General features: G+C 34.0%; 1 protein-coding gene and 1 long non-coding RNA gene across 4 annotated transcripts in view; one reads left to right on the top strand and one right to left on the bottom strand.

Annotated features, from left to right (window-relative positions):
* LOC123549620 (anamorsin homolog) overlaps positions 1 to 22,050 on the bottom strand; it is a 33,775-nt gene extending 11,725 nt beyond the window's left edge. Inside the window, exons 1-2 of one of the 3 annotated variants that reach the window (XM_053545122.1) lie at positions 21,960 to 22,050; positions 113 to 273 (exon numbers count right to left, since the gene is read on the bottom strand). In XM_053545122.1, the coding sequence (XP_053401097.1) occupies positions 113 to 266 (154 nt within the window). In that variant the 5' untranslated portion in view covers positions 267 to 273; positions 21,960 to 22,050. Of the gene's footprint in view, positions 1 to 112; positions 274 to 1,083; positions 1,449 to 3,713; positions 3,837 to 21,959 lie in introns of those variants that run through there. The other 2 variants (XM_053545121.1, XM_053545123.1) reach the window with 2 other exon arrangements.
* LOC123541747 (uncharacterized) lies at positions 3,998 to 8,127 on the top strand. The gene is made up of 3 exons (XR_006684631.2): positions 3,998 to 5,176; positions 5,960 to 6,056; positions 6,529 to 8,127. It is a non-coding gene; the product is annotated as an uncharacterized LOC123541747 (long non-coding RNA).
* Positions 22,051 to 27,948: the final 5,898 nt, after the last annotated feature.

The raw sequence follows: 27,948 nt of genomic DNA, 5'->3' as shown, positions 1-27,948 counted from the left end.
ACAATTCAATGACCCTAGTGGCAGTAGACCTATTCTGGATCAAAAATTGCAGTTTTACAGTGACACCAGACTTCACTGCGAGTTCTTGAAGAAATGTCAGAAAGAAACTCACCTAGAGCAAGTCTATCAATGTGTTCCATCTGAACTTTACCCGAGCCAAGCCTCTGCTGCAGATCTTTCACTTCTGACTGAAGGTCCTCACTGGGAGATTTACCTGACCATAGCCACAATACAATCTGGCCACCTTTCACATCTATATCTTCCATTCTCTACCTAAAACAATTCAAATAATGTCATTGAACAAATACAGCACAATCAATTTCAATTTCCCTATACCCTGTCCACTATGTTTGTTGTTTTTTTTTGTATTTAAATTGAGTGAATCTTAATAAAACTTGAAAACTGTTTCTGAAATTCTCTCAAACTAGCTGTCACTTGAAGCGATTAAATTATCAATACATGTTGAGTTCCAATAACTTTTCAATAGAGAAATATAGGAAGAATTACAAAAAAAAATTCTAAGAAAATTTATTCTTGTGCATCAATGTTTACTTTTTTCCAGGTAGATTTGGGGCTAAAGGTAGACCCCAATGGCAAATAGCATGTTTTCCCCAATTTCAAAGCTAAAACTCCCAAAGTTAAAGATTTAAAAAAAAATTTCATTCAAGAGTACAAATGAAATCATGAAATATGAATTAACTCTTGCCCTGTCGCCAATATTGGGTTTTTTCGAGAATTTATTTTTACAACAGTCTAATTAATCAGTGTGAATTCACATAACTTGATCAATTAAATTTATTACAGATATATATATATACTGTGACAAATCTGACAGCATACAGCGTATAAGCATTCATACTGATTACCGGGCCCCTACTAGACTTTTCACCTCCTAGACGTTTCTCCCATAAACTTTTCACCTCCTGGTTGTTTCACCCCTATTGTTGTTTTTGTTTTATTTACCCTCGCTTCCAGCTGTTGCCATATGGGCGAGCATTTTCTAAGTTTTCTTCTTCTCAAGTTAGGTTATCTAAAGTCAGGTTGTCTAATGTTGATGTTTGTTTAAAGTTGATTTTGCCTCACCTGAAGGTGTTCTAAAGTTATTGTCGTGCTCGGATCATCTCACGGTATAATCAAATTGACCGACTTTTGATGAAAAATTACATCATTTCTGGATTATATGTGCCCTCAGCTGTTCTTGAATGCTAAAATGTTATGCCCGATGAAACCCCATGCCGTCAAAGATACCGACGACATCAGTCTATCCTGCTCACCATCGCTGGTCCAAGATGCACACAAACCACCAAGGCAAGATATGCCGAAACGCCGCCAGTCTTCACACCCTTACATGTATGTCACAACTTTTCATCAACGCCAGCCGATAGCACAGTGGCTCTCGCCAATAAAAATAGATAAAATGCCAGATGACATCGACTCGGTGACATCAACCGAGGAATGTGAATCCAGGTGCCCCTATAACTGGATGCAGAGTTGACAGAATTAGCTCTGCCAGATGAGTTTCCTTAAATTTTTGGGGAAAACTGCATGATTTAAAAGAAATTTTCTGAGGGGAAGGGCCCTATTATAGAAGGGGAAAAAAAACTTGCAGTAAATATAATTATTATAATTTAATAATTGCTTAATGCTGCAATTGACAAGTATGACATTATTTACAATTTTCATATTTTTATTTGTTGGAACTACACATCAAACACTTTGCAGCAACCTGACCCTTTAATCATGATATATGTGATAATTGGATTAAATTATTCCTTTGATTATGTACACATGTAACTTAACATCCATATTTGTAATTAGGTGTGATAAATAGTTTATTCATAAATGTTTACATCAATCAAATGTATCTTTTTATCATGAAATTATGTCATTAAACTAATTATATTTGTGTTGTTAATTTTATTATTATTGTCGTTTTAACAACTGAAAATAACTAGAGATGGAAAGGACGCCTATACTACTAGTAGTACTAGGGACACCCCTCCCGCACCCACCCCTTTGTTCATCAAAAAATATCCTTCTGCAACATGCCTTCAAAAAATCCTGGCTAGAACCCTGGAACACATTTGGAAGTCCGAATTTGATTAAATGCTATAATTTTCCATCTTTTGATACGAATTAATTTAAGAAGTCGACGGTCATTTCGCCCCTGTTATGCTTGACTTTTTAATAGTTTGAAACTGTACTGTGCTGATATTCAATCGAAGTAAATAAAATGTGTTGAAAATAATAATAATGTTAACCTTGTGCCGCGAGGTAATTGGACAATGGAGTAGTTCACACTTATTCAAAAACAAACACTCGGTCCATTGTGCATGATGTCAATATAAAACAATTTACTTAATTGACAGGTCATGATTTAAAGAGGTGTAAACAAATTTAAACACATTATTGACGTCTTACAAAATATACAAACTTTTATCCTTTTAACTTAAAGAATGATTATATAGTACAAGCTTCATAATGGGAATAATGTTGGCGGTGGATATAAATTGGTGCTTTGGACCTCGACCGCATGTTAAAATCTAAATTCATACAGTTTTACGTGTTTAAGTATGACTTTTGTTGAGTTATTTTAATGTATCTGAATAAATTAACTTAATCAGTTTAAAACTATTAACTACTTCCATATATCGGAATCTATTTACCGATGATACCGGCGATACTGCCCAACTTCCTAGGACAAATTATCCAGTGAGCCATACATTCATTAATACGAATTTCGTTTGATACGAACACATTTCCCAGGTCCGGATGAGTTCATATAAAGCGAGTTTGACTGTACTTACAATTTTTATATTTTAGTATTCAAATATTTTTTTAATGAGTAACTGTTTTAAATGACATTTAATTTCAATAGTGGCAGTGTGATGTTCAAAACTTTTAGAAAAACGGTAGTTAAGCGTTCATAATTAATCCATTTTATTTCGAAATAATAGTCAAAATTAATTAATGAATTTCCATTTATCAAAAAATGTTTATAAATTTGTGTTTTAAGAATTTAAATTTAGGCCATTAGAAAAACAACACTTTTTACATTCGGCAATCAATGTTTTATCATTTCTAAAAATAGAAGATCAACGGATTTGTACACAAACACGATCTCATTCGTTTTATCGACTGAAAAATCAGTTGAAAAATATACTTTGGTATGTATTCACACAATATGTTGTTTACAGATAAGTATGGATATCTTAAATAAAATCATTATTTATTCATTAAAAAATCAATTACTGGACAACTAGAAAATCCCGAGGATTTGCTAGCTGTCCTGTAACCGGATGACTAGAACGCAGGCTAGACGTCCGGTTATCGGACGGCTAGACACTTCCAACCATTTAGATCAATGTTTTCCAGTGAGTACTGGTTAAGCCTTATTTGTTATTTCATTTAAAAAAAAAAATTAAGATGAAAATAACCCTAAATCTCTATAAAAAGGAGGTCCGTATCCCTAGAAAACCCCTAACAGGCTTGTCTAGAGGTATGGATCCGTACCCCTAGACACTTCCTTTCCTAAGACAGGCCTAGTTCAATAACATTAAACTTGCACAGGGCGCCTTTTAATATTTGGACGTTCAACATGTCCCTGTGTCAAGTTTAATCGAATGACAGCCGTTTGCATAGCAAACATTTCAATCTTATTTTATTGGAGTGTAATGTAGGAAAACCTTCAAACATGTGATATATTGGTTTACCGTAGTGAAAACATCACCACCAATCACTTCCCCAATGAATTACACAGACTCCTCTAGCGTAATTGAATGAAATATCATGAACAATACAACACTGAATAAATATTTAGAATCAGTTATACATGCTTAGACGAAAATAAATACATTTAACCTACGGCACTAGTAAAAAATCTGCGGCCATTATTTAACGCATGGGTACCGCCGAATGCATGTGGATTAGCCTTTTAAACTGCTTTAATATGAAATTATAGCTTAATGAAATAACTTTTAATTAAGGTTTCGATGGAGGCTTTGAGAAAAAAAATCAAACAACACCAAATCATAGAAAGAAAGAGTTGTTTGACATGAAAATTGAACAGCATGTAAAACATGTATATTACTTTATGAAACAAGTGTCAGTATACTGATATAAACATTGAATTCCGGAAAAGGGCTGCCTAAAGAGGTTCCACTTCCGGACAGTTAAACGCCTTTAAAAACTCACCATTTTCAAAGAACAGTTACACATGTTCGTTTTGATGCATTTGCAATAGCGTGCGAGTGGTGAAATTTCGCATAACAAGTTGGAACACAGTTTTCAGCAATTGTTTATCTTTATTTCTTCACAAATGACATTCATTTTCAAAGGGAGACAACTGTTCCCGATTATTTTAAGTACAAATGGCATTCATTTTCAAAGGGAAACAACTTTTTCCGATTATTTTAAGTAATCTTTGAGAAAAAGTTGTCTCCCTTTGAAAATGAATGCCATTTGTAAAGAAAAAAAGATAAACAATTGCTGAAAACTATGTTCCACCTTGTTACGTGAAATTTCACCACTCGCACGCTATTGCAAATGCATCAAAACAAACATGTGTAACAGTTCTTTGAAAATGATGAGTTTTTAAAGGCGTTTAACTGTCCGGAAGTGGAGCCCCTTTAGGCAGCCCTTTTCCGGAATTCAATGTTTATATCAGTATACTGACACTTGTTTCGTAAAGTAATATACATGTTTTACATGCTGTTCAATTTTCATGTCAAACAACTCTTTCTTTCTATGATTTGGTGTTGTTTGATTTTTGTTTCTCAAGGCCTCCATCGAAACCTTAAATAACAACCAATAAATGTGACGCACCATGACATTTTGGGTCCAAATTCGGCGTTACGTCATTTGAGAAAACATCGATTAAAGTTACGTCACAAAAAATGGTGGACGTTACCACGTGTTCACGGCAATCAATGCATTATTGTTTTCAATAATAGTCTACCCTGCCACAAGAACTAAATGAAGTGACATATTAAACATTTCCGTGTTTTGCAATTCCGTTTCTTTAAAATTTTTGAATGATTGATAATTAATTTATCGCCCTTTGAATCGACACGCCATTTGTAAACATGGAAGGTCCCGGAGAAAATGAAACTACCAAAAACAGTTATTTGATGATTTATTTCGATTGTATAAAGAATGACAGTTAACGAATCTCAAGGTAAGTAAGTATTTAAGCGATATGTAGGGTTTAAAAATATTATCTGAGTTCGTATCGACTGTTTTGTCCGATATCTTTTCGAAAAATAGCCCGGATTTGACACTAATGACAGTTTGGAGGTAGCGCAATTCACATTTTATTTACAAGTGTCACTGTATTGTACACTATATATTATTTATTAAATCTGCCATGAATTAAACTTTTTTTTAATCGTTTTGAACTCTTATTCAGTAGAATCAGTATGCAAGACAGTTAGATTCTATGCAAGAAGACTTTGTGATGCTGGTGCCAAACAGAAACACAATAGTCAGTCATAGTGTTTAGTTACATAATTAAAGCCCTGATCATTTTATATAGCCATGCCATGAAAGTGACTGATCAGGAACAATTGAAACACATCTATTGTCAGCTTCAATAACTTAATTCTATCTTGTAATGTCAAATCAGTCCATACATAAAACTTTTACAAGGCATAAATATTGTTTTTACTTGGTTTGATATGGTTTTTTTCTAATACTTTTCAAATTTTTGTTAAATCTGCATACTTTTCACTTGGCCATTATTTCTGGAATCCTCACCATTTTGTACTGTTCTTGGCAAGTCACTGACAGCCACTTTGTAAAATGAATTAACGTTAGATACATTTTGTTTTGAAAGTCTTGCCAGGGATTCAGACCTATTACTCTTCTTATAGAAGTCTTTGTGCTCTATGTACTGAGCTAACTGCCCAGAGCATTTTTATCTTACATTTCAGCCTTTTTCAGTATTTTTTTCATTTTACAGTTCAACCACTGAGGATTGTTTGGCTTGATGCAATGACCTTAAACAGTTAAAGGATTTTCCAGGAAGGTCTATACACCACAAGCTGGAGTTTTTGGGGGTTTGTAAATTCCTTCATACATTTTTACAGTTATTATACTGCTATTCTAAGAAAGATAAAGACATTAAAGTAACAAACATACATGATCTATTTTATTCATAACATTTTAAGAGAAAAGATTTTAATTATAGGCCCATTCAACAAATATGTGTTAGTATATTAAGAAGTGAATAAATAATGATATTTAATAATTAAATATATCATGTATGTATGTTTACATTAAGTATGATTGCATGAATTGTATGTCCAGTCTGTCAAAATCTTAGATAGCTTATGTATTCTTGAAAAGCTACTTTTCTGCTTAAATACTGTAATATTCTTGGATGAGTTTATACTTATCAATTCTGCTTTCATTCAGCTTTTATCAAAAGGACTCTCTTAAGCTTAAAAAGATGCTTTACAGTCTTATATACTGTGACCTTATACTAATCTTAAAATGAAGTTCTAATGTTGTTGAATTTTTGTTTTGCAGTGATGAAAGAACTATGAATATGTGAATGGGAATGAAACAGAAGGAAATAATATGTTCTACTGATCATCCAGCTGAAATCATGCCTATGGGATAGAGTGCATGTCACAACTACTTACATGAGCAAATGACTCCATACTGCACAAATAAGGACATGTTTCCTGCCCTCATGACTTGAAAAAGTTAAACATTCTAATTCAAATTACAAATGTGTTTCAAGAAAAAGTAAAACTTAGTCAACTGTGAGAAATATTGGGTAAAAGTATTTTATAAGTGTTTTGTTGCCAAGACAGCTGTGAAGTGGTTTGAAAAGCATTATCTTAATTGTTCTAACAATACAGAATTTAACTTATGAATTTTCCAAAACTGCATGCATGAAATATTAAGACATGTCTGTTGAATGAATCCTAGTTGTTTCAAAACTACTACATGTGTGACATTTAAAGCACAACCTATGGATGAAACATTTTTACAATCAAAACTGCCTTGCCAGTGTGAGTGTAGGAAAGATTTTCCCAGAAATGGCCATGACAGAAAACTTCCAATATAGCAGAAAATATTTGTTACTGGCTAATTATAATATATTTTATTTCAAGAATTAATCATGTAAATCCATGGCTTTAATTGTGTTAAAAGATATTTCACATGAACTTTGCAGAAATAGCTAATTTTTGTTGCAAAACATTGTGAGTTGCCATGGTAACACAAATTTGACTTAAATTTAGATTTGTTTGATTATGTAGACAACATGTTTCTTGTTTATATTCTGCTAATCAGACTATGTTCTGCAAGAAAATATCTTTTATGTGTAATCATTGCTTCAACAAAACATGTCATAACACAAATCTGCCATAAAATGGCAGAGTTGTAATGCAGGTAGGCATATCAGGAAAATATGTAGTTCTCAAAGTCAAAATATATTACATGAAATATGTTTTTTTTATAAATGATCATAATTGACCATTTATGGTGTAAAACAAATGTATACTGAACAGATGCTAAATGAATGTTCTGATTCTTTCTGGAAAATTTACAAAAATACTACTATTTTAAGAAAATAGTGCATTGTTGCCATGGTAACGTTAATTTGACTTTTAAATTATTTTGGATATCATCATATGTAAACAATATCTTTCTTGTTTATATGTTATATTTGTTAATCTGTAATATGTTAGTGAATATATTTTCATATATAATAATTGCACCAGCAAAGCACTATGTTATCACACAAGTCTGCCTTAAAATGGCAAGAGTTGTAACTGAGAGAGATGTATCCGAAAATTATGTATTTCTCAAACAATATTACATTAATTTGCATGGAATGATGTCTCTTACTTTAAATTAAGAAAACAGACAGATTTTGATGTAAATATATGGAAAAACACTTCAAATATTCAAATTATTACAAAGAAATTGACAAAAATGTTAGTATTTTTGTAAGAAAATACCACATTGTTGCCATGGTAATGTTAGTATTTTTGTAAGAAAATACCACATCGTTGCCATGGTAATGATTCACTGATCAGTATATCTAAGTCTTCTGAAATTTTAGCAAACTCACAGTTGATAATAACAGTCTAATAATTATATCTTCTTGCTTGATTTTTCTTTCTTACTGTTTAATAGATAAGGTTTCTATAACAATAAGATTAATGTCCTAGTTTTTGGGATGTTGTCTAATTTGATATTAAATAAAGTCTGTATTTGTTCAAAAGAATGTCATAAAACAGTTGTCTGTAAAATGCTTGCACACTAGAAAAAGTTAATTGTGTATTTATTTCACATTCTATGTAATTTATTGCTAGATTCATCAATAGACTGTTAAAAAAGAGGTTAAACAACAGTGTTGCTATAGAAACGATTTTTAGAACATAAATACTTTTATACTACATGAAAGAAAGAGACAAAAAGAAATACATTCCATTAATTGCATGTTGCTTTTGTTATTTCATCATGTATTTTATCTTGATATTATTTAGATATGGAGTCATTATTAAGATGTACTGCCTCAATTTTGATACAGTTAGACAAAAACATGGTGTCCGAAAAGGGATAATATCTCCATGACAACGGCTGATTTTTGTTGTCAAATTGAAGATTTTTACTCAGAACGGGTCAGTCTGTCAGATTAGCCCAAAACCCCATTTTTGACCAAAATTGCATTTGGACCCAAAATCTCATGCTCTGTCACAAATGCTGGTTACACCAATCAATTATAACCATATGCACACAACGTAGACAATAATTATGTTAGTAAAAGGCCACATTTTTCGTCTAAAATCCGACCGTGAGAATATTTTTCATCTAAAATCAATTTTCATAATAAAGAAGATTTGACAGTTTCGTGTTGTATTGCAAAGTGAATGGATGTAAATTTCACTTTCCAAGTGTGGACAGATCTTCGGTACTGTCAGTAAAACTGTATTGACCATATCGACATTATTGATAAATCCTGTTTTCCGGTATTTCCGTACATAGGGTCAGGGGGGTCGGCGAGATTAACCGATAATAAAGACCGTGTACAATATGAGCGATTATTTTTGCCAGAAGATAAGAATTTATGAAAGATCTTACTTTCTCACATTGGAAATACTATTCTATGACTTCGGCAACATTTTTTTTTGCAAAAATAATCTGTTAATCTTGAAAAATGCTAATAATTTCACACCTTCGGTATCGAGCCACGGAAGCGGCAGTGTAGAATAAAAGATAAAATTTCAAAAATAAAGTAAACTTTGAGGATATTTTTGCTATATCTTAATTACAACAATGTTTAATGATAATCTGCAATACTTTTTTTATTCATTTTCTTTGTTTAAAACTTTAAAAAAGGATAATCTAAACACTACCGCCATGTAGCGTAATGGCCGATACCCCCCTCACCGTGAAAACGGGAACGGGCGTTTATTAGTGGTTTATACCGGAAAACGGGATTTTATCCATAATGTCGATATCGAGAATGTTCAATGAATGTGTAAAATAGGTTTCTTTGTCCGTTGTTGGTATTTAGCTATCGCTTTTTTGTCACTTTCCCCTTGAACTTGTAAAACCTTCCGCAAGATATTTTGCGGAATGCTCTACCAGGAAATTTATGATTTTGATGAAACATCAGACTATATCAAATGTCAAAATCGTAAAATATTTAAGTCCGACGTTTATTTATAGAACTAAAGACAGGCCTACCTTTCTTTTTCACACTGCATTAAAACTATGGTGTAGTGTTGTTAAATACAATGTCAATCAAGTGATAGCAGCTCCTCCCACTAGCTCCCTAGCAGAAGGATGTCTCTCTGATACCATTATATGTTAGTTGAATACATGCATGCAATATGACCACTTGTAGTGCCTTAGTAAATAAACTTGTAGAATAGTTTTATTGAGTTACTCATTTCTCAATACAGTACAATGGCGACGAGGATAAAAAAATTGACTTACAATAAATTGCAATAAAATGTGTACTTTCAAAAAAAAAACGCTGGAATTTATGTTTACACATATAAGCAGGAACTTAAAAGTTTAGAACACTTTTTTGGACATCTTTGTAACAATAACTGTCATTTATCAATAACACTGATATTTAGACAATAAATATGGCACAAGGATTACCAGTTTTTCCCGCATTTAGTGTAAACGAGCCTGGCATAGACACAAGGTGGAAAAAATGGACAAACCGTTTTGAAAATCTTATGATTGGAATGAATATCAAAGACAAAACGCGACAACGTGCATTATTTCTTCACTATGCAGGGGAAGACGTCAACGACATATTTGATACATTGCAAGACACCGGGGACGATTATGAAACCGCAAAAACAAAACTGACTGAATATTTCGCACCAAAAAAGTGCACGGAGTATGAAATCTTCAAATTTCGACAGGCAAAGCAGGACTCGAGCGAAAACATAGACAGTTTTCACACGCGATTGAGGGCATTAAGCAGAAATTGCGAATTTCCTAACACGGACAAAGAAATCAAATCACAAATCATTCAAGGTTGTACCTCCACACGGTTACGTAGAAAGGCTTTATGAGATGATCTGACGTTGGACAATTTGATAAAGGAAGCACGTGCCCTGGAACTATCGGATCTAAAAGCGTCCGAAATTGAGAACAATTCAAAGAAAGATGCAGTGAATGTCATGAAATCGAAACACAAGTCAGCATCAACAAAACACAACTCTTATCCGACAAGAAAGAAGGCAACATGCAAATATTGTGGATACGAATACCCACATCAATCAGGAAAATGTCCGGCGGACGGAAAGACGTGCACATACTGCAAAAAGAAAGGTCATTTTGAAAAAGTGTGCAGGTCCAAGCAGAGAAATCGTAGGAAAAATGTAAACAGAATGGATGATGAAAGCTCTCAAAGCGAAACTAGAAGCGAAAGTGAAAATGAAAATAGCATATTTGGATTATCAGTGAATTCGTTGCAGTCATCAAGACCTAATTTGACCATCCAAATAAACGGTCAGTCTGTCAAGGCATTGATAGACACAGGGTCGTCTATAAATGTAATTGATGAAAGGACATACAGCAAGCTAAAAAACAAAGTGACTCTCAGTAAGGTAGACACGAAAGTATATGCTTATGGTGCTAATAAAGTGGACTTATTAGGAAAGTTCCAGGCGACAATTGAAACCATACACAAGGTCACAACAGCTCCAGTATATGTGGCAAAAGGTAAAAGTGGCAACTTGTTATCTTATTTGACATCTGTTGATCTCCAGGTTATTCCTGAAATAAGTGTCATAACACAGAATAAGGTCGATGAACTTTGCGATAAATATGGATCTGTCTTCAAGGGTATTGGAAAAATGAAAGACACTGAAGTAAAGTTGTATGTTGACAAAAATGTGCAACCTGTCACCCAGCCGCACAGACGCATACCTTTTCACCTGAGAAAACAAGTTGAAGATGAGCTCCAAAGGCTTGAAAAGTTAGACATCATTGAGAAAGTAGATGGTCCGACAGATTGGGTATCACCGATAGTGGTGGCTCCGAAGCCCAAAAGCACAACAAACCAAATAAGGATTTGTGTTGACATGAGATTGCCTAATCAAGCAATAAAACGCACAAGACATATAATTCCTACTATTGATGATATGATCGTGGACTTAAGCGGTGCTAAAGTGTTCTCTAAATTAGACTTGAATCAGGGATATCACCAGCTGGAACTATCAGAACAATCACGAAACATTACGACATTCACCACACATATTGGACTGAGAAGATACAAACGCCTAAGCTTTGGAATAAATAGCGCAGCGGAAATTTTTCAAAACGCTTTAAGTACGATTCTAGAGGGATTAGATGGTGTGAAAAATATTTCGGATGACATAATCGTATATGCTAGAAACCAAACAGAGCATGACAGAAGGCTTGAAGCAGTCTTAAAGCGACTACAACAAATGAACATTACGCTAAATAAAAAGAAATGTGAATTAAACCAGAACAAATTAGAGTTCTTTGGATATGTATTTGGTGAAGACGGCATGTCGGCAGACCCAAAGAAGGTCGAAACCATCAAGAACACACCACCACCCAAGAATGTGCCAGAGGTGAGAAGCTTTTTAGCTATGACAAATTATGTGTCGCGCTTCATTCAAAATTACAGCACAATTGCAGAGCCTCTAAGACGCCTGATAAAGAAAAACGCAAAATGGACATGGCAAAATGAACAAGAAGAAGCATTCCTTAAGCTGAAATCGATTCTCAGCAGTGATACTGTCATGACCTACTTTGATCCTAATAAGGAAACACAGATCATCACAGATGCAAGTCCCATTGGAGTAGCCGCAATAATGCTACAAGAAGGAAAAGTTGTGTGCTATGCAAGCAGGTCATTGACAGACGTTGAAAGAAATTCATATTCTCAGCAAGAAAGAGAGAATTTGGCACTAGTTTGGAGTGTAGAACATTGGCATATATACTTATATGGACATAAGTTCACTGTGATCACTGATGCGAAATTCATTGAAAATATCTACAGTAATCCAAAGTCAAAAATTGGATCAGAAATGCCTGAGGGGAAAATGTTTGAGATGTGTGTGTAAAAGTGCTCTGATCATTTTTGCCAATTACATATGGATTAGTGAGGGATAAAATGTCAAAAAGTACATGAAGATGAAGCTTATGAGATGGACTGCAAGATGCTGAAATTTGACTAAAAAGAGAGTTTTAACTTTGGAGATATTAGTGAAAATATGAATTTTTCTTTGTCTTTCCTTTGTTCACATTGAGAGACCTGGATCACATGGATTAAGGAAAAACTTGAAGTAATAATAGTGATCAGTGCAGCTATTATCATTGGATTATAAACACTATTGTGTTGTGAAGTGTATATGGGTCTGGTGATTGATTGGAGATAATTATAGTTTACAGTAGCATAAAGGAATTGCTGTAACAGGAATGAAATAATACCTGTCAAGTCAGTGATTTACAGTTAAAATTTCAAGGTCAATTGCCTTAAATCTAACCGTTAGTGAAAACCAAAACACTGAAGAAATTTAAGTAAAAAGAATCCAAAAGGTGCAGTTACATCTTCATCTGCTGGTCCAGCCCAAAGTCAAGGAGGTGCAAAAGGGGCAAACAAACCATTATTAAAAACACAACAAACACAAAACAAAACAACAGGACAACAACCAACAAAACAAGCTAAACGAACATTATCGGAACTAAGTGACACTAGCAATGAGAGCATGAACTTATCAGTGATTCAAAATCAGCTTGATATAATGCAGGAATCAATGCTTAGGAAGGAAGACATAGAAACATTAATAACAAACACTATCACACAAATAATGAGCAAAATGGAGGAGAAAATTTTAGAGACAGTCAGTTCCAAAGTAGAAGAAAAAACCAGATACTTACAGGATCAACTAACAACACTGAAATTTGACAATGATAACTTGAAAGATATATTAGATAAAAAGGATGAGGAATACAACAAGAAAATAGAAGAAATAGAAGAGAGACTACTGAAATCTGAGGACATGTGCATAGAGGCCAACAGAAAGGCAAACAGAAATGAACAATATTCAAGGAAAAATAACATAAAAATATATGACGTTATAGAAGAAAGAAATGAAACCCAAATAAAGCTTACCGAAAAAGTTCAGGGCATTCTTATAAAGGAGAATGTGAATTTAAGAGAGGAAGATATTAGTGCCATACACAGGTTACCAACCAAACCCGGACATATAAGACCTGTCATTATTAAACAGTGAACAATACTGTTAAAACAGCAGTGATGAGGAAGAGGAGGAATATGAGGGATGCTGGGCATAGAATTGCGGATGATGTCACAATAATGAACTCTGGACTTATAAATAGATTAACACTTCATAGGGAAATAAAATCAGCATGGTTTTTTAATGGAGCAGTATATGGGGAAACATTGACTGGCGAACGCGTAAAATTTGACGTGTACGACAATATAGACGAGGCATTGAGAAAGGCTCGCGAGAAGAAAGAAGCGGACAGAAGAAGGGGATTAGAGGGACAGAGCGCTTCTAGAAGTTAATCAATTAAATATGACTGAGAAGAATTTTGTGTTGGGACTGTTTTGAATATGTAAATTTACTTTGGTGGAAAAATATGTTAAAAGCTGCAAATTTAGTATGATTTAAACTTATTTGTAAATATATGCTTTAAAGAATATGCAGAGATATGAATTTTTCATGTCTTGATATGTGCTGATGTCTGGTATTTCAACAATGAACTCTCCCATTCCCCCCCCCCCCCCCCCCCCCCCCCCCCCACCCATCATTAGACTTACTTATGCTCCACACCACCTCAACCCACACCCTTCCTGGTTCAGAAATTATCAGATATTGGAAGATATATGCCATATGTAAGCAACTTGCTTCTTTGTGTACAGATATCCATTGTAAAGGTAGCTGGAATAAAGGTTGCTGGTATTTGTCTATCATTCTGTTTTAACAGCATAAGATGTAAATACATTTTGTTTACAAAGGTTAGATAAATGTCTGAATAGTACTGTAATGTATCTTTAGGTTTGTTGGTATACTATTATGTTTTTAATCACAGAAAAGTACATTGTTACATTGGTCAGAATTGTAAAGCCTGATAGGATTTGAATAGAAAAATATACATGTTTGATAATTCTTGTAAATTACAAACAGAATAAATGTCACTAAACTCACTATGCATTTAAGTGAATCGATACAGAAGAATTTGCAAAGCAACTTACGCAGCAAAAGTCATGTTTAAATGAGCATTTTATTGTACAGTGTGGTTCAGATTTATTTATTTTTTTTTTTTTGGTTTATGCTATACAGTAGAACCTTAAAATTTAATAGAAATAATGTAAAATTTATTTTAGTAAATGGACATGTATAAACAAGTAGTCATAGTCAGCAAATATTCTAAAATGCTTTTTGTCTTTAAAAAACTTTATACAATTGATGATATACTCAAAGAATACTTTTTAGTTGTGTATTCATATGTAATTGTGCAAAATCAATGCACAGGCAGTTATGCTGTTACTAACTGTTTATTTAGTTTGTTTTTCGTTCATGTGTTATATGTTAAGCTGTTCGATTATATGGCATTTAATTTGTGATAGTATAGATGTACTGAAAGGTAGAAAGATGTGGATTGCCTTTTATAACAGTATTAGTAAGCTACTGAACATTTCTAGTCAGTATGAGTAATATAAAATTTGTCTCATACAACTGCCGGGGTCTAAACAATAATAGTAAAAGAATTGATATTTTTAATTTCCTGAAAAAACAGAATGCTGAATTTTATTGTTTACAAGATTGTCATTTTACTGATGGTTTAGAAAAAGTTATTTACTCACAATGGGATGGAGACTGCTATTTTTCTCATGGTACTTCAAATTCTAGGGGTGTTTGCATTTTATTGAAAAAGAATATTCCAACTGTTGTACACTCAGTTGAGCGAGATACTACTGGTAACTGTCTATTCTTAGATGTTAGTTATGATGGGAAAAGATTTACTTTATGTAATATTTATGGTCCAAATGCTGACAAACCTAGTTTCTATTCTGATGTATTTAATCGTATAGATACAATCGGTAATGATTCGTACATTGTTTGTGGAGACTATAACCTTGTATTAGATGTTGACAAAGATTATATGAATTACAGATCTGTTGATAATAATAGAAAAGCTAGGGAAAAAATCTGTACAATTATAAGGGAACGAAATTTAGTTGATACATTTAGAATTATTAATGGTGATGAAAAACGTTTTACTTGGAGGCGGATGAATTCTACACAGCAAGGTAGACTTGACTTTTTTCTAACATCAGAAAACTTGCTGTCAAAAATTAAGGAGTCTTCTATTGGAATCTCTTACCGGTCTGATCATTCTGTTGTATGTTTAGAATTGGTATTCAATGAGATTGAACATGGTAAACCTCTATGGAAATTTAATAATTCATTGCTGTATGATAGAAATTATTTAGAGTGTATAAATGATAAAATTGACGAGATTAAAAAGCAGTACTGTTTACCTGTATATTGTTTAGAGAATGTACTTAGTATAGACAACAATGATATTCAGTTTGTTATAAATGATCAGTTATTTCTGGAAACTTTGTTAATGGAAATAAGGGGAAAAACCATTGCATACTCAAGTTATAAGAAGAAACAGAGAGTTTCACGTGAAAAAAATTTAGTAAACAAAATAGAAAATATAGAAAAGAACTTAGATGAGAATAACAAAGAAGAATTACTGAATTTACAAAATGAATTGCAAATAATAAGAGCAGAAAATATGAAAGGATATGTAATAAGATCTAGAGCAAAGTTCATAGATGAGGGTGAAAAGCCTTCAAGTTATTTCTGCAATCTAGAAAAACAGTATTGTACAAGCAAAGTTATTCCATTTATAGAAAAAGAAGATGGTACTGTGCTTTCAAATCAGTCAGATATTTTAAATGAAGCTTGTTCTTTTTATAAAAATATGTATTCTAAAAATGTTTTAGAAAAGTTGTATGATATAGAAAATGACTTAAAAGATATTGCTGTTAAGAAGTTGTCTAGAGAAGAAGCAGATAGTTTAGAAGGTCTATTAACTTATAGTGAAATGCTCAACACCCTGAAAAAAATGAAAAATGATAAGTCTCCAGGTTCAGATGGATTTACTGTAGAATTTTTAAAAGTTTTTTGGATGAAACTTGGTCATTTTGTTGTAAGATCTATTAATTATGCATTTACTATTGGTTCCCTATCTGTTACTCAGAAACAAGGAATAATAACATGTATCCCAAAAGAAAATAAACCCAGAAAATTTTTAAAAAACCTCAGACCTCTTACATTGTTAAATGTTATCTATAAGTTAGCCTCTGGATCTATTGCAAATAGACTGAAGTCTGTATTACCAAAACTAATAAATCATGACCAGACTGGTTTTTTACAGGGTAGATACATAGGAGAAAATATTAGGCTACTGTATGATATAATGAAAATAACAGAAGAAAGAAAGATTCCTGGACTATTAATTACAGTAGATTATGAGAAAGCATTTGTTTACATTATCCTTTAATTTCATTGAAAAAGCTTTCAATTTTTTTAATTTTGGAACCACATTCAAGGAATGGCTTAGATTGTTTCTACATAATACTATGACTTCAGTACAACTTAATGGATTCCTATCAGATTTCTTCAAAGTAGAACGAGGCTGCCGCCAAGGAGATCCAATTAGTCCTTATATTTTTATATTGTGTGCCGAAATAATTGCTATTAAAATAAGAAATTCTGAGAAAATAAAAGGTATAACTATTGATGAAGTTGAGTATAAAATATCTCAATTTGCTGATGATACTTCACTCTTGTTGGATGGCTCGGAAGAGTCTTACGTGCAGCCCTAGATATGCTACATGAATTTTCATTTTATTCTGGTCTAAAAGTTAATTTTGAGAAGACTAATGTTATTTGGATAGGTGCAATGAAATACAGTACCCGATCTATAAAGACAAAGTACAAACTATCTTGGGGTACTACAAGGTTTAAAGTACTTGGTATTATTTTTGATGTAGATCTTGATAATATGATAATGCTTAATTTCAATGATAAGTTAGAAAATGTTAAAAGGATGATATCCTACTGGAACAGAAGATTACTTACTCCTATTGGAAAAATTACTGTTGTAAAATCATTGTTAGTTCCTCTCTTTACAAATTTGTTTATAATTTTGCCAACACCACCTAAAATATTTATGGATAATTTAAACAAATTGTTATATGACTTTGTATGGAATGGCCCATATAAAATAAAGTGCTCTGTTGTTGTCAAAAATTATGAAGAAGGAGGGCTAAAAATGGTGGATATTTATAAATATGAACAAAGTATGAAAATGTCATGGATAAGAAAAGCTTTTAATGGAACTGGAAAGTGTTATGTGTTGTTAAAATCAATATTTGACTTACATAGAATTGTTAATCTTGGAAATTTGTATTGCGAAAATATAATGAAAGGCTAGGAAACAAATTCTGGTGTGATGTGTTAAGAAGTTTTATCTCTTATATGGATAAGATGCCTGTTGAAACTGTAGATGAACTTCTTGCAATGCCATTATTTTATAACAGCTGTTTTAAAATTGGTAACAAAGGTGTATTTGATAAAAGTATGTTTGATAGAGGTTTTAGATTTGTTAAAGATTTAATATCAGACACAGGTGAATTTGTAGATATATCTTACTTAGAACAGTGTATTGGTAAAAGGTTAAATTTTGTATTTTATGAAGGTTTAAAAAGTACTATAAAATCCTATTTAAGAACATGTAATATTAGAATAAGTGGTAATTGTAGTTGCTATGGACCTGTTGTTTCTTGTTATGTTTCAAAAGTTTTATTTTCAAATATGGCAAATAAGCATGTGTATAATGTACTGATTGCAAACAATGATATACCTACTAGTCAAGTTAAATGGAACCAATGTTTTAATAATATTGAATGGAAGTATGCCTATAAATCTGTATTTCTCATGACAAGAGATTCTTACATTCAGTGGTTACAATTACGAATACTCCACAGAATTATTGGTACTAAGTCTTTATTATATCATATGAATATTGTAACTGATAATCTTTGTACTTTTTGTAAAGAAGAGGAAGAAACAATTATACATCTGTTCTGGTCTTGTACTTGTATTCAAAATTTATTGCAAGAAGTGAAAAATGTTTTATTGAATAATGGAATAACTATTCAAATAAGAGCAGAAGACTTTATTATAGGAAACTGTGAAAAAAAAATTAAAAATTTTTACGTTTTGTTCTTACAAATTAAGAAATATATTTTCGCTTGTAAAAGAAAAGAGATTGTACCAAGTTTTTATGGTTTAAAAGGTTATTTGAATTGTGCCTGGCAAGTATACAGAAGCACCAATATAAAAGAAATAGAAAGAGATAACTGGGCAGTTGTACAGCTTTTTATTGTCAGTCCACATAATTAATCAACATTTAATATTATAATCTGTTGCCATTAGATTAGTAAATTGTTTTTCAATTATTTAGAATAATCAATACAGCTTAATCATTTCTTCTTTCTATGTACTTCTTTTGTATGTTTCAATAACCTGATAGTACTTCTTAAAGAGGTTTCTTTTTCCTTTTAAAGTAAAGTTGAACTACGTTTTTCTAGAAAAAGACATGTACATGTTAATCTTTGAATGTTATATATGTTACATATTGAAATATAAATGTAAATTTTGTGATGAATAAACGGGCCTTAAACGTGGTTCCAAAAAAAAAAAAAAAAAAAAAAATTGGATCAGCAAGACTTGAACGGTGGAGAATGCGACTATTATCATACGACTTTAACGTCATACATAAAAGTGGAGATTCAAACATGTCGGATTTCTTGAGCAGACACCCAGACACAGGAAAACACAAACAAACAAGTGTGGCAGAGGAATATGTTAATTTCCTGGCATATCATGATGTCCCTGTAGCCATGAACATGAATGAAATAATTCAAGCAACATCCCAGGACGTTGACCTCCAAATGGCCATTAAATATGTCAAATCTGGAAACTGGAATAACCCAAGCAAAAACAAAATCATTGATACCCTGTCACGCTGCAAAAACGAGCTGTCGGTAGTAAATCTTCAAAATGGTGAAATTCTGCTGCATGAGTCCAGGATTGTTATCCTAGGCAATTACAAGATAAAGTGATATCATTAGCTCATGAGGGTCATCAGGGAATTGTTAAAACCAAACAATTATTAAGAGAGAAAGTGTATTTCCCAGGCATGGATCAATTAGTAGAAGCAAAATGCAAAAGTTGCATTCCGTGTCTAGCAGCAACAAATAAAAAGACTCAAGAACCGCTGCAAATGAGTGAAATGCCAAATATGCGTTTCAGGTAGTTAGCTTGGACTTTTGTGGACCATTTCCAGATGGGAAGTATTTACTCGTGCTAATGGATGAATACTCACGTTTCCCGTTCGTTGAAGTACTTAATTCAATCACAGGCAACACAGTGATTCCTGTGCTAGACAAAATTTTCTCAGAAGCAGGGATTCCAGAAGTGTTAAAGTCAGACAACGGAAGTCCCATGAATTCACACCAGTTCAAAGATTTGCTAAGCATCTGGGTTTCAACACAAGAAAATAACTCCGCTGTGGCCGCAGGCAAATGCTGAATGTGAACGCTTCATGAAAACAATAGGCAAAACAATCAGAGCTTCCCATGTCCATCATTCTGATTGGAAAAAAGACATGTATGCTTTTCTGAGAAATTACAGATCAACACCGCACGGAACGACATCCGAAACACCCTCTGACCTATTTTATGGAAGACCCATAAACATTAAAATTCCATTCTTACAAAGGCAAAAGAAATCGAAAAAACACAAAAACGCAAGAGAAAATGACAGAAAATCAAAGCAGAAAATGAAAGACTATGCTGATACACGGAGAAACACGAGAAAAACTGAAATTAAAATTGGTGACAGTGTGTTGGTAAAACAAGACAAACACAACAAATTTTCGACCCCATACGATCCAATACCCTATCAGGTAATCAAGACAAAAGGGTCAATGGTAACCGCCGAACGCGAGGACAAACAAATAACTCGAAACTCTTCTTTCTTTAAACGTGTCGGAACGTCGAAAAATGAGCCAAACAACGAGAAACCAACGCCAACCATGATACGACCGTATCATCCCAATTCGAGAAGAAAACCAGGCACGAAACCCCATCACACCAAGGCAACGACTCTGGCGATGCCGTACTACCACGAACACAAAGACAGAAAAAACCACCGGATTACTTAAAAGATTATGTGTGTCAGAGTACTAAATAGCGGCATAATAATCCGCTATAATTCAAAGCAGAGCTGTATTCGAAATTGGAATTTAAAAGTGTTAATCAATAATCTATCATTTAAAAGCTGCATTCAAAATTGGAATTTAAAAGTGCTAATCAATAATCTACCATTTAAATATGTAACGTTGTGAAAAAAAATCCAAAGAGATGTAAAAGGATTTAACAATAAAATATAATTCACTATGAATTATACATGCAACAGGTGCATTGAAATAATACATGCCATTCATATGCTTACACTGTTTTGTTACTGGATTTACATTATTGTTTTAGAATAATATATCTGACCTTCATTGCAAATTCATTTTGTATCATCGGGCATATAATTTATCTAATTGAATGAAATGCCAGTCTCATTCACAATCTTAGAAACAATAAAGTAATTTATGAACACGTGTAGACAGTACTTGCTATCAGAACCAATCTTTAAATCAGCCATTGAACATTAACGTTGAGATAAGACGATAAAGCAATTAGGGGCATATCATTGCTACAAATAAAATTCTCGTTATCTGGACAGACACTCGTGAAGACAAACACTTGTAATCTCGGTTAATGTTTGGAAACAATGACACTGCTGTTAGAGAATTTGATTAGTATAAACATTCTTTTATTCTGGCTAATTTCAAATCTTGGCCGGGAGGAATTGTAGTGTTGTTAAATACAATGTCAATCAAGTGATAGCAGCTCCTCCCACTAGCTCCCTAGCAGAAGGATGTCTCTCTGATACCATTATATGTTAGTTGAATACATGCATGCAATATGACCACTTGTAGTGCCTTAGTAAATAAACTTGTAGAATAGTTTTATTGAGTGACTCATTTCTCAATACAGTACATATGGGACAACTATTTGGTCCTTAAGCTTTGCTAGGTTTAAACTTTGGTTATTATTTCGTTACTACCAAAAACATGGCAAAACTTAGTTGCCCTATAAACTGACCCCGTCCTATAATCCGAATTATATAGCTATCCGAATACTATATTACACATTCTTTTAAAATGCGTGATTTCGGGAAAGCAAGATTTATTGATAGTCGTATTCGACAAAAGGATGTTTAGATTTACTCATTACCGACATATCTAAATACTTTTTTCCATGTCTACTCTACCTTTAAAGTGACTTTCGAAAATTCGTTCGTTCGTTTCACCACCGGAAGCACCTTGACCGCTAAATTATGTCGCGGAAAGTACCAAATAAAATGTTTTTTCGCGAAATGGACAACGTAATATCTTTATACCTGCCTAATTTATTCATCGTCAAAATCAGATAAAATCAAATCAAAATTTATTTATTGTCGGAGAGATTTCAATAAGTTAGCATAAGCTATGCATAGCTTTTTACCGACATTAAAACATAGGTTACAAATATATACTGGTACTGATGATGAAATGGTATAGAAAAGCTCCTAAATAGCATAGAAAAGCTCCTAAACAACTTAGACCCACATAAGGCTGCAGGGCCTGACCAAATGAAACCAATAGTTCTTAAAAACATCAGCAAAGAACTATCCCCCATCCTTGCAAAATTATTTTAGAAATCCCTGCAAACCAGTATCCTCCCTGAAATATGGAAAAAGGCAAATGTAGCGCCAGTCTACAAAAAAGCTCAAGGTCAGATCCAGCCAACTATCGCCCAATCTCTCTTACCTGTATCCTGTGTAAAACCCTGGAACACATAGTTGCCTCTAGTATCACAAAACACTTCAAAAAGTCTGATATGTTCTATATGAACTTCAGCATGGTTTCCGAGAAAAGAGGTCGTGTCAAACCCAACTCCTTATGCTCATTGATGATATTCTTCGGTCCGTGAACCTGAAAAGCCAAGTTGACCTCATACTTCTTGACTTTCCAAAAGCGTTCGACATGGTCAACCATGAAAAACTATTGTACAAACTCCATTATTATGGTATAAGGGGCCATAACTTGAAATGGATCAGAGGCTTTCTAGACAATAGGTCACAATCCGTAGTTGTCAATGGCTACAACTCCAGCTCCATACCAGTCTCAGTTTGTTAAATTTTCTAAAGTACGCCTCTTCGCTGATGACACTGCCATATATCTCTCTCTAACTGTTGCCTCACATTCTAGCCTACTACAACAAGATCTACACCAGCTTGAAATATGGAACAGAAATGGGACATGCAGTTTAATCCATCCAAGTGCCAGGTCATCCAAATCACAAAACGTAGTACAGTCATTCCAACTCAATACATACTTCACAACACCATCCTTGAATCAGTTCCATCTGCCAAATACCTTGGTGTTACAATATCAAATGACTTATCCTTTAACAACCGCATTGACAACATCACCAAAAAAGCAAATCAGACACTTGGCTTCCTCAGACGTAACATCAAAGTCCACTCGCAAGCGCTCAAATCAACGGCATACATGACACTGGTCAGGCCCCAGCTGGAGTACAGTTCTACAGTTTGGTCCCCGTATACAGGCACTCGCATTGATCAGCTTCAGTCGGTACAGCGCAGGGCTGCTCGATGGTCAATGCATGGTTATTCTAGACTATCCAGTGTCACTGATATGTTGACCTCCCTAAACTGGAGACGTCTTGACCTTCGCCGCATAGACCAGCGCCTTGTTATGTTTCATAACATTCTCCTTAACCAGGCAGCCATTTCCCTTTCAAATGATGTTAAACCACTCGCAAGACCATCTAGACAAACTCACTCCCAAGCATTCCAGCCAATTCCAACCTCAACTGATTACCACAAGTACTCCTTCTATCCCCGTACCATTATATACTGGAATGCTCTTCCGCCAGATATTGTAAACTTATCCGGTCCGCAGTTCAGTCAGGCTGTTAGCAAGATTGAACATGTCTCCCCATAAACCACCTGCTCTATTTTTTAAACCTGTTTTTAACCAACCTTATTTCTTTGTTTTTAAACCTCTTTATGTTCACATTCTTACTAATATTCTTTTGTCGGTTGACGCGTGCAAGGTCTACGTCCTCGCGAGGGGTTTGACCTAAAAGGAAGATAGATAGATAGATGATATACCCGGACATATGATAAAGTCGACCACCTTGGAAATATTCGATTGCAATCGGTTATTTATAAAATTGAACACACCATCTAATAGTTTCCACTACAACACCAACTGGTGTAAACAAAAACAAAATTGGTAAATATTCTGTATAAATAAATGACTTACATTTATTTGTACAAAAAATATTTATCCAAAATTACTGGGAAAGAGGGTGTTTTTGCGCATGCTCACTGCCAAAACATGAAGGCCTGACATTGGGTCACTTTTCATTACTTGATCAGGAATGACTGTTGCAGCTTTTTGAGAAAGTTTCAATATAATAATACAAAGAAAATTTTGTAAATGACAAAGTGGTCGAATTTATCATCAGTCAACGTTCATACAGTCCCCGTTTTACAAACCCCTTTCAGGGCCTCACTTCGTGTGAGTCTGCTTACTAAATATACATTTGATTTTTGTAAAGTTTTCAGTAAAAGTAAAGCTTTATTTTGATACCGACCATTGATTACAATTTGCAGAAATAAACTAGAATGTGTCTGTAGGACACAGGGTGTGCCCCCACTGGTACATTTGTCACAAATAAGGGGCAATAATTCAAATGTTTGCAGTCTTAATGGGGTATAGCCTCAACAAACATTTTATGAAAAGGATTCATTATTCTAGGCCCTACACTTTTTGAGCTATGAGCATCACAAACAAAAAATCCACTATTTTGGCTATTTCAAGGGCCATAACTCTGTAATAAGAGCTAAGATTCTCAAGAGGAGTGCCAAGTGTGCAAGGTCACATCACGTTAAAGACTCCAGCAAGGTTTCCTGAATTTACATCTAATACTTTTTGAGCTAGGCACATAATTAGGTGAAAAAGTGCGGGGTTTTTTTTGCTATTTCAGGGGCCATAACTTTAAAAATAGTGGTTGGAGCCAGCCAAAAAATTAGAGGTGTGCAAGTTTATATCATGATAAAGACTTATGCAAGTTTTCAACCATTTATATTAAATACTTTTTGAGCTAGGTGCGTCACAAGGTGGAAATGTACATTTTTGACTATTTCAGGGGCCATAACTCTAAAAATAGGGGGCAGACCCAAATGAAAAATAGGAGGTGCGCAAGTTCATATCATGATTAAGACTCATGTAAGGTTTCATGAATCTATATCAAATATTTTTGAGCTAGGCGTGTCACAAGGTGAAAATGTGCAATTTTGACTATTTCAGGGGCCATAACTCTGAAAATAGGGAGCGGAGCCAGATGAAAAATAGGAGGTGCGCAAGTTCATATCATGATTAAGACTGTTGCAAGGTTTCATGAATCTATATCAAATACTTTTTGAGCTAGGCATGTCACAAGGTGAAAATGTGCAATTTTGACTATTTCAGGGGCCATAACTCTGAAAATAGGGGGGGGAGCCAGATGAAAAATAGGAGGTGCGCAAGTTCATATCATGATTAAGACTCATGCAAGGTTTCATGAATCTATATCAAATACTTTTTGAGCTAGGCGTGTCACAAGGTAAAAAAGTGCATTTTTGACTATTTCAGGGGCCATAACTCTGAAAATAGAGGGCGGAGCCAGACAAAAAATAGGAGGTGCGCAAGTTCATATCATGATAAAGACTCATGCAAGGTTTCATCAATTTATATCAAATACTTTTCGTGCTAGGTGCGTCACGAACTTCGGACGGACGGACGGATGCACGGACGGACGGACGGACGCACGGATGCACGGACAAAATCAAATCTATATGCCCCCACCACTCATGGGGGGTGGGGGGTGGGTGGGCACAAAAAAGTTACAGGTAAAAAACCTCATTTTCTGTTCGGGTTTATCATCAGTACCAGTATAATAAAATAATTTTTAGAAGCGACTACCTTCCAGGAACACAAGCATACATGAAAACAATTAATTAATGCATATACAAAAACACAGGCACATATAAAACACAACAAAAACAAGCATAATTATAAACTCAGCACATTTAAAAGAAAGCATCAGAGCATAAAGCAGTCAAGCACATTAAAAACAAACAAAAATCGTATAAATTAGCAAATCGGTAGCTAGAACAGGTAGTGCATGTGCAGCTCTCTCCGCTCCAGGCATATTCTTATATTCATAATATGACCAAACTTCAATTTTAAAGAAAAATCATTTTAGCCAAAATCTGGAGGCCAGTTCTTTTAATAACTTTTCAGAACCTGATTTCTATGGGATGTAATAATAATTTTCAGATACATCCTTACTTGTCTACGAAGAAAGTAAATTGATAGAGGATGAAGAATTGACATTTTCAATCTTGGCCGACTGACTTGGGTGCAATTACAGTAAAATTCGCTTAAGGGCACGGAGGCAGAGAAAGAAAATAAATATTATGGTCTCAGCTGATTGCTTCGATCGCAAGAACTATTGCAATAATTTGCATATCTTACTGGCTCCTAAACAAATCTACTTTAAAGAAGATATTATAAACTGCCTTTGATTCAAAGATGTCATAGAGTTTTTATTTGTTTTTGCTCGCTCCGCCCGCAGTATCTATCTCATTCTCTTCCATAACTTACAAATCGTAATATTTTTTCACTTTAAAACAAAAAAAAAAGTATAATGGTAGGGTATCCCAGTATCTGCTTATATTTTTTATCAACTAGGTAAAAAAGTCTTTCTACCCTATAGTATGTATTTGCGTACTCATTCGTTACATATATTTTATTTGTATAATTATTATGATTCTAAAGTGACACAAAAATTGCTCCTCAACTCAATCTTTTGAAAAAAATAATCTGACCATAGTTCCAACGTAAAATTAAACTATCAGGCCCAAGTTTCTAAGGCAATAAATATTTGAGCCTGATCCAAAACTGCAAACCCAACCCAGCTCCGATCTTCCAATGATTTTCCCTCTGATAAAATTAAGTTTGACGTAGAACAAATTAGTATAAAATTTTAGTTTAAATTTTGACACTCTGAAACTTACATGTGAATGATAAAAAAGACACATTTTTACCATATTAAAGCTTTATACGTTCCGGAACTGGTGGTATACTGGTTTATATCATACAATTAAATTCAATCATTTGACATCACCTGAATGTGCGGATGCTGTCGGTAGTATTTTTAGCAAACAAAGACACATGATCGAATCCCGTCCCATCCCTTCACTTTAAACTTTTTTATCAATCTTGTTCACCGACAAGATTTTAAAATTGTTTGCAATTCACTGTGATACTTCAGAAGCGCCATTACTGCTCAGTGTATAATTTTTATTTTGGATTCCGACTTTGCAGGAATCACAGTTCTAAAGGTCTCAAGAAAATAATTGTATGCATTTACTGTCTTTAATTTTTTTGCGACCAAAGAGGGAAATCCCTTTGTGAGCCTAGATAACAATTTCAAAAATAATGATGTTTACAAAAGTTTTTCAGTAATACGTGACCTGGAAGTTCTATAAGATAAACAAAAATGTCTTTGCTTACCTTCCTGCTAATTATCATTTATTTATTGCTAATTATCATTAATTATAAATAATCTCTGTGTGTGTGTGTGTGTGTGTGTGTGTGTGTGTGTGTGTGCGTGTTGAGTTTGTTTAACGTCGCTACCGGTTAATACCATATGGGCGACTGGAACTACAGTTATTTCCCTACCCCTTCCGTAACATCATCTTTTCATCACTCCCATTAGTTGTATCTGCGTTGTTATGTTGAATCTACTTGATGTTGTGCATTCTTATGTGCTGTACCATCTGTTATTATGTGTCTGCGTTGTTATGTTGATCTATATTGTTAGTTGTCATCTTATCTGGAGTATCTACAATTCACGTGTCATCTTTTGTTGCTATATAAAACGTCTGGTCATCCGGTCTGCATCCGCTATGATCTGTGGTAGTCCCCTCGGTCGTCCATATCCTCCGCCGTCTTCAGCACCCAGCATCTGGAAGCCTTCGCGTTGTTGTCGTCACCAAAGCAGACCATAATTGAAGACAATTTCCAAGAGGTCGACCAAAGCTGACATGCTTTATAGCCTCTCCCGAGTTCTTGAAGAGTTTTCCAGTCCAGTGCAATCCCATCGGTCTGCTGCCGGTTCTTCTACCCGGGTATCCGCCA

This window comes from Mercenaria mercenaria, chromosome 6 (genome assembly GCF_021730395.1).
Source record: "Mercenaria mercenaria strain notata chromosome 6, MADL_Memer_1, whole genome shotgun sequence".
Lineage (NCBI taxonomy): Eukaryota > Metazoa > Mollusca > Bivalvia > Venerida > Veneridae > Mercenaria > Mercenaria mercenaria.
Note: the sequence above shows the minus strand (reverse complement) of the source record. Positions and strands in the feature narration are given on the sequence as shown.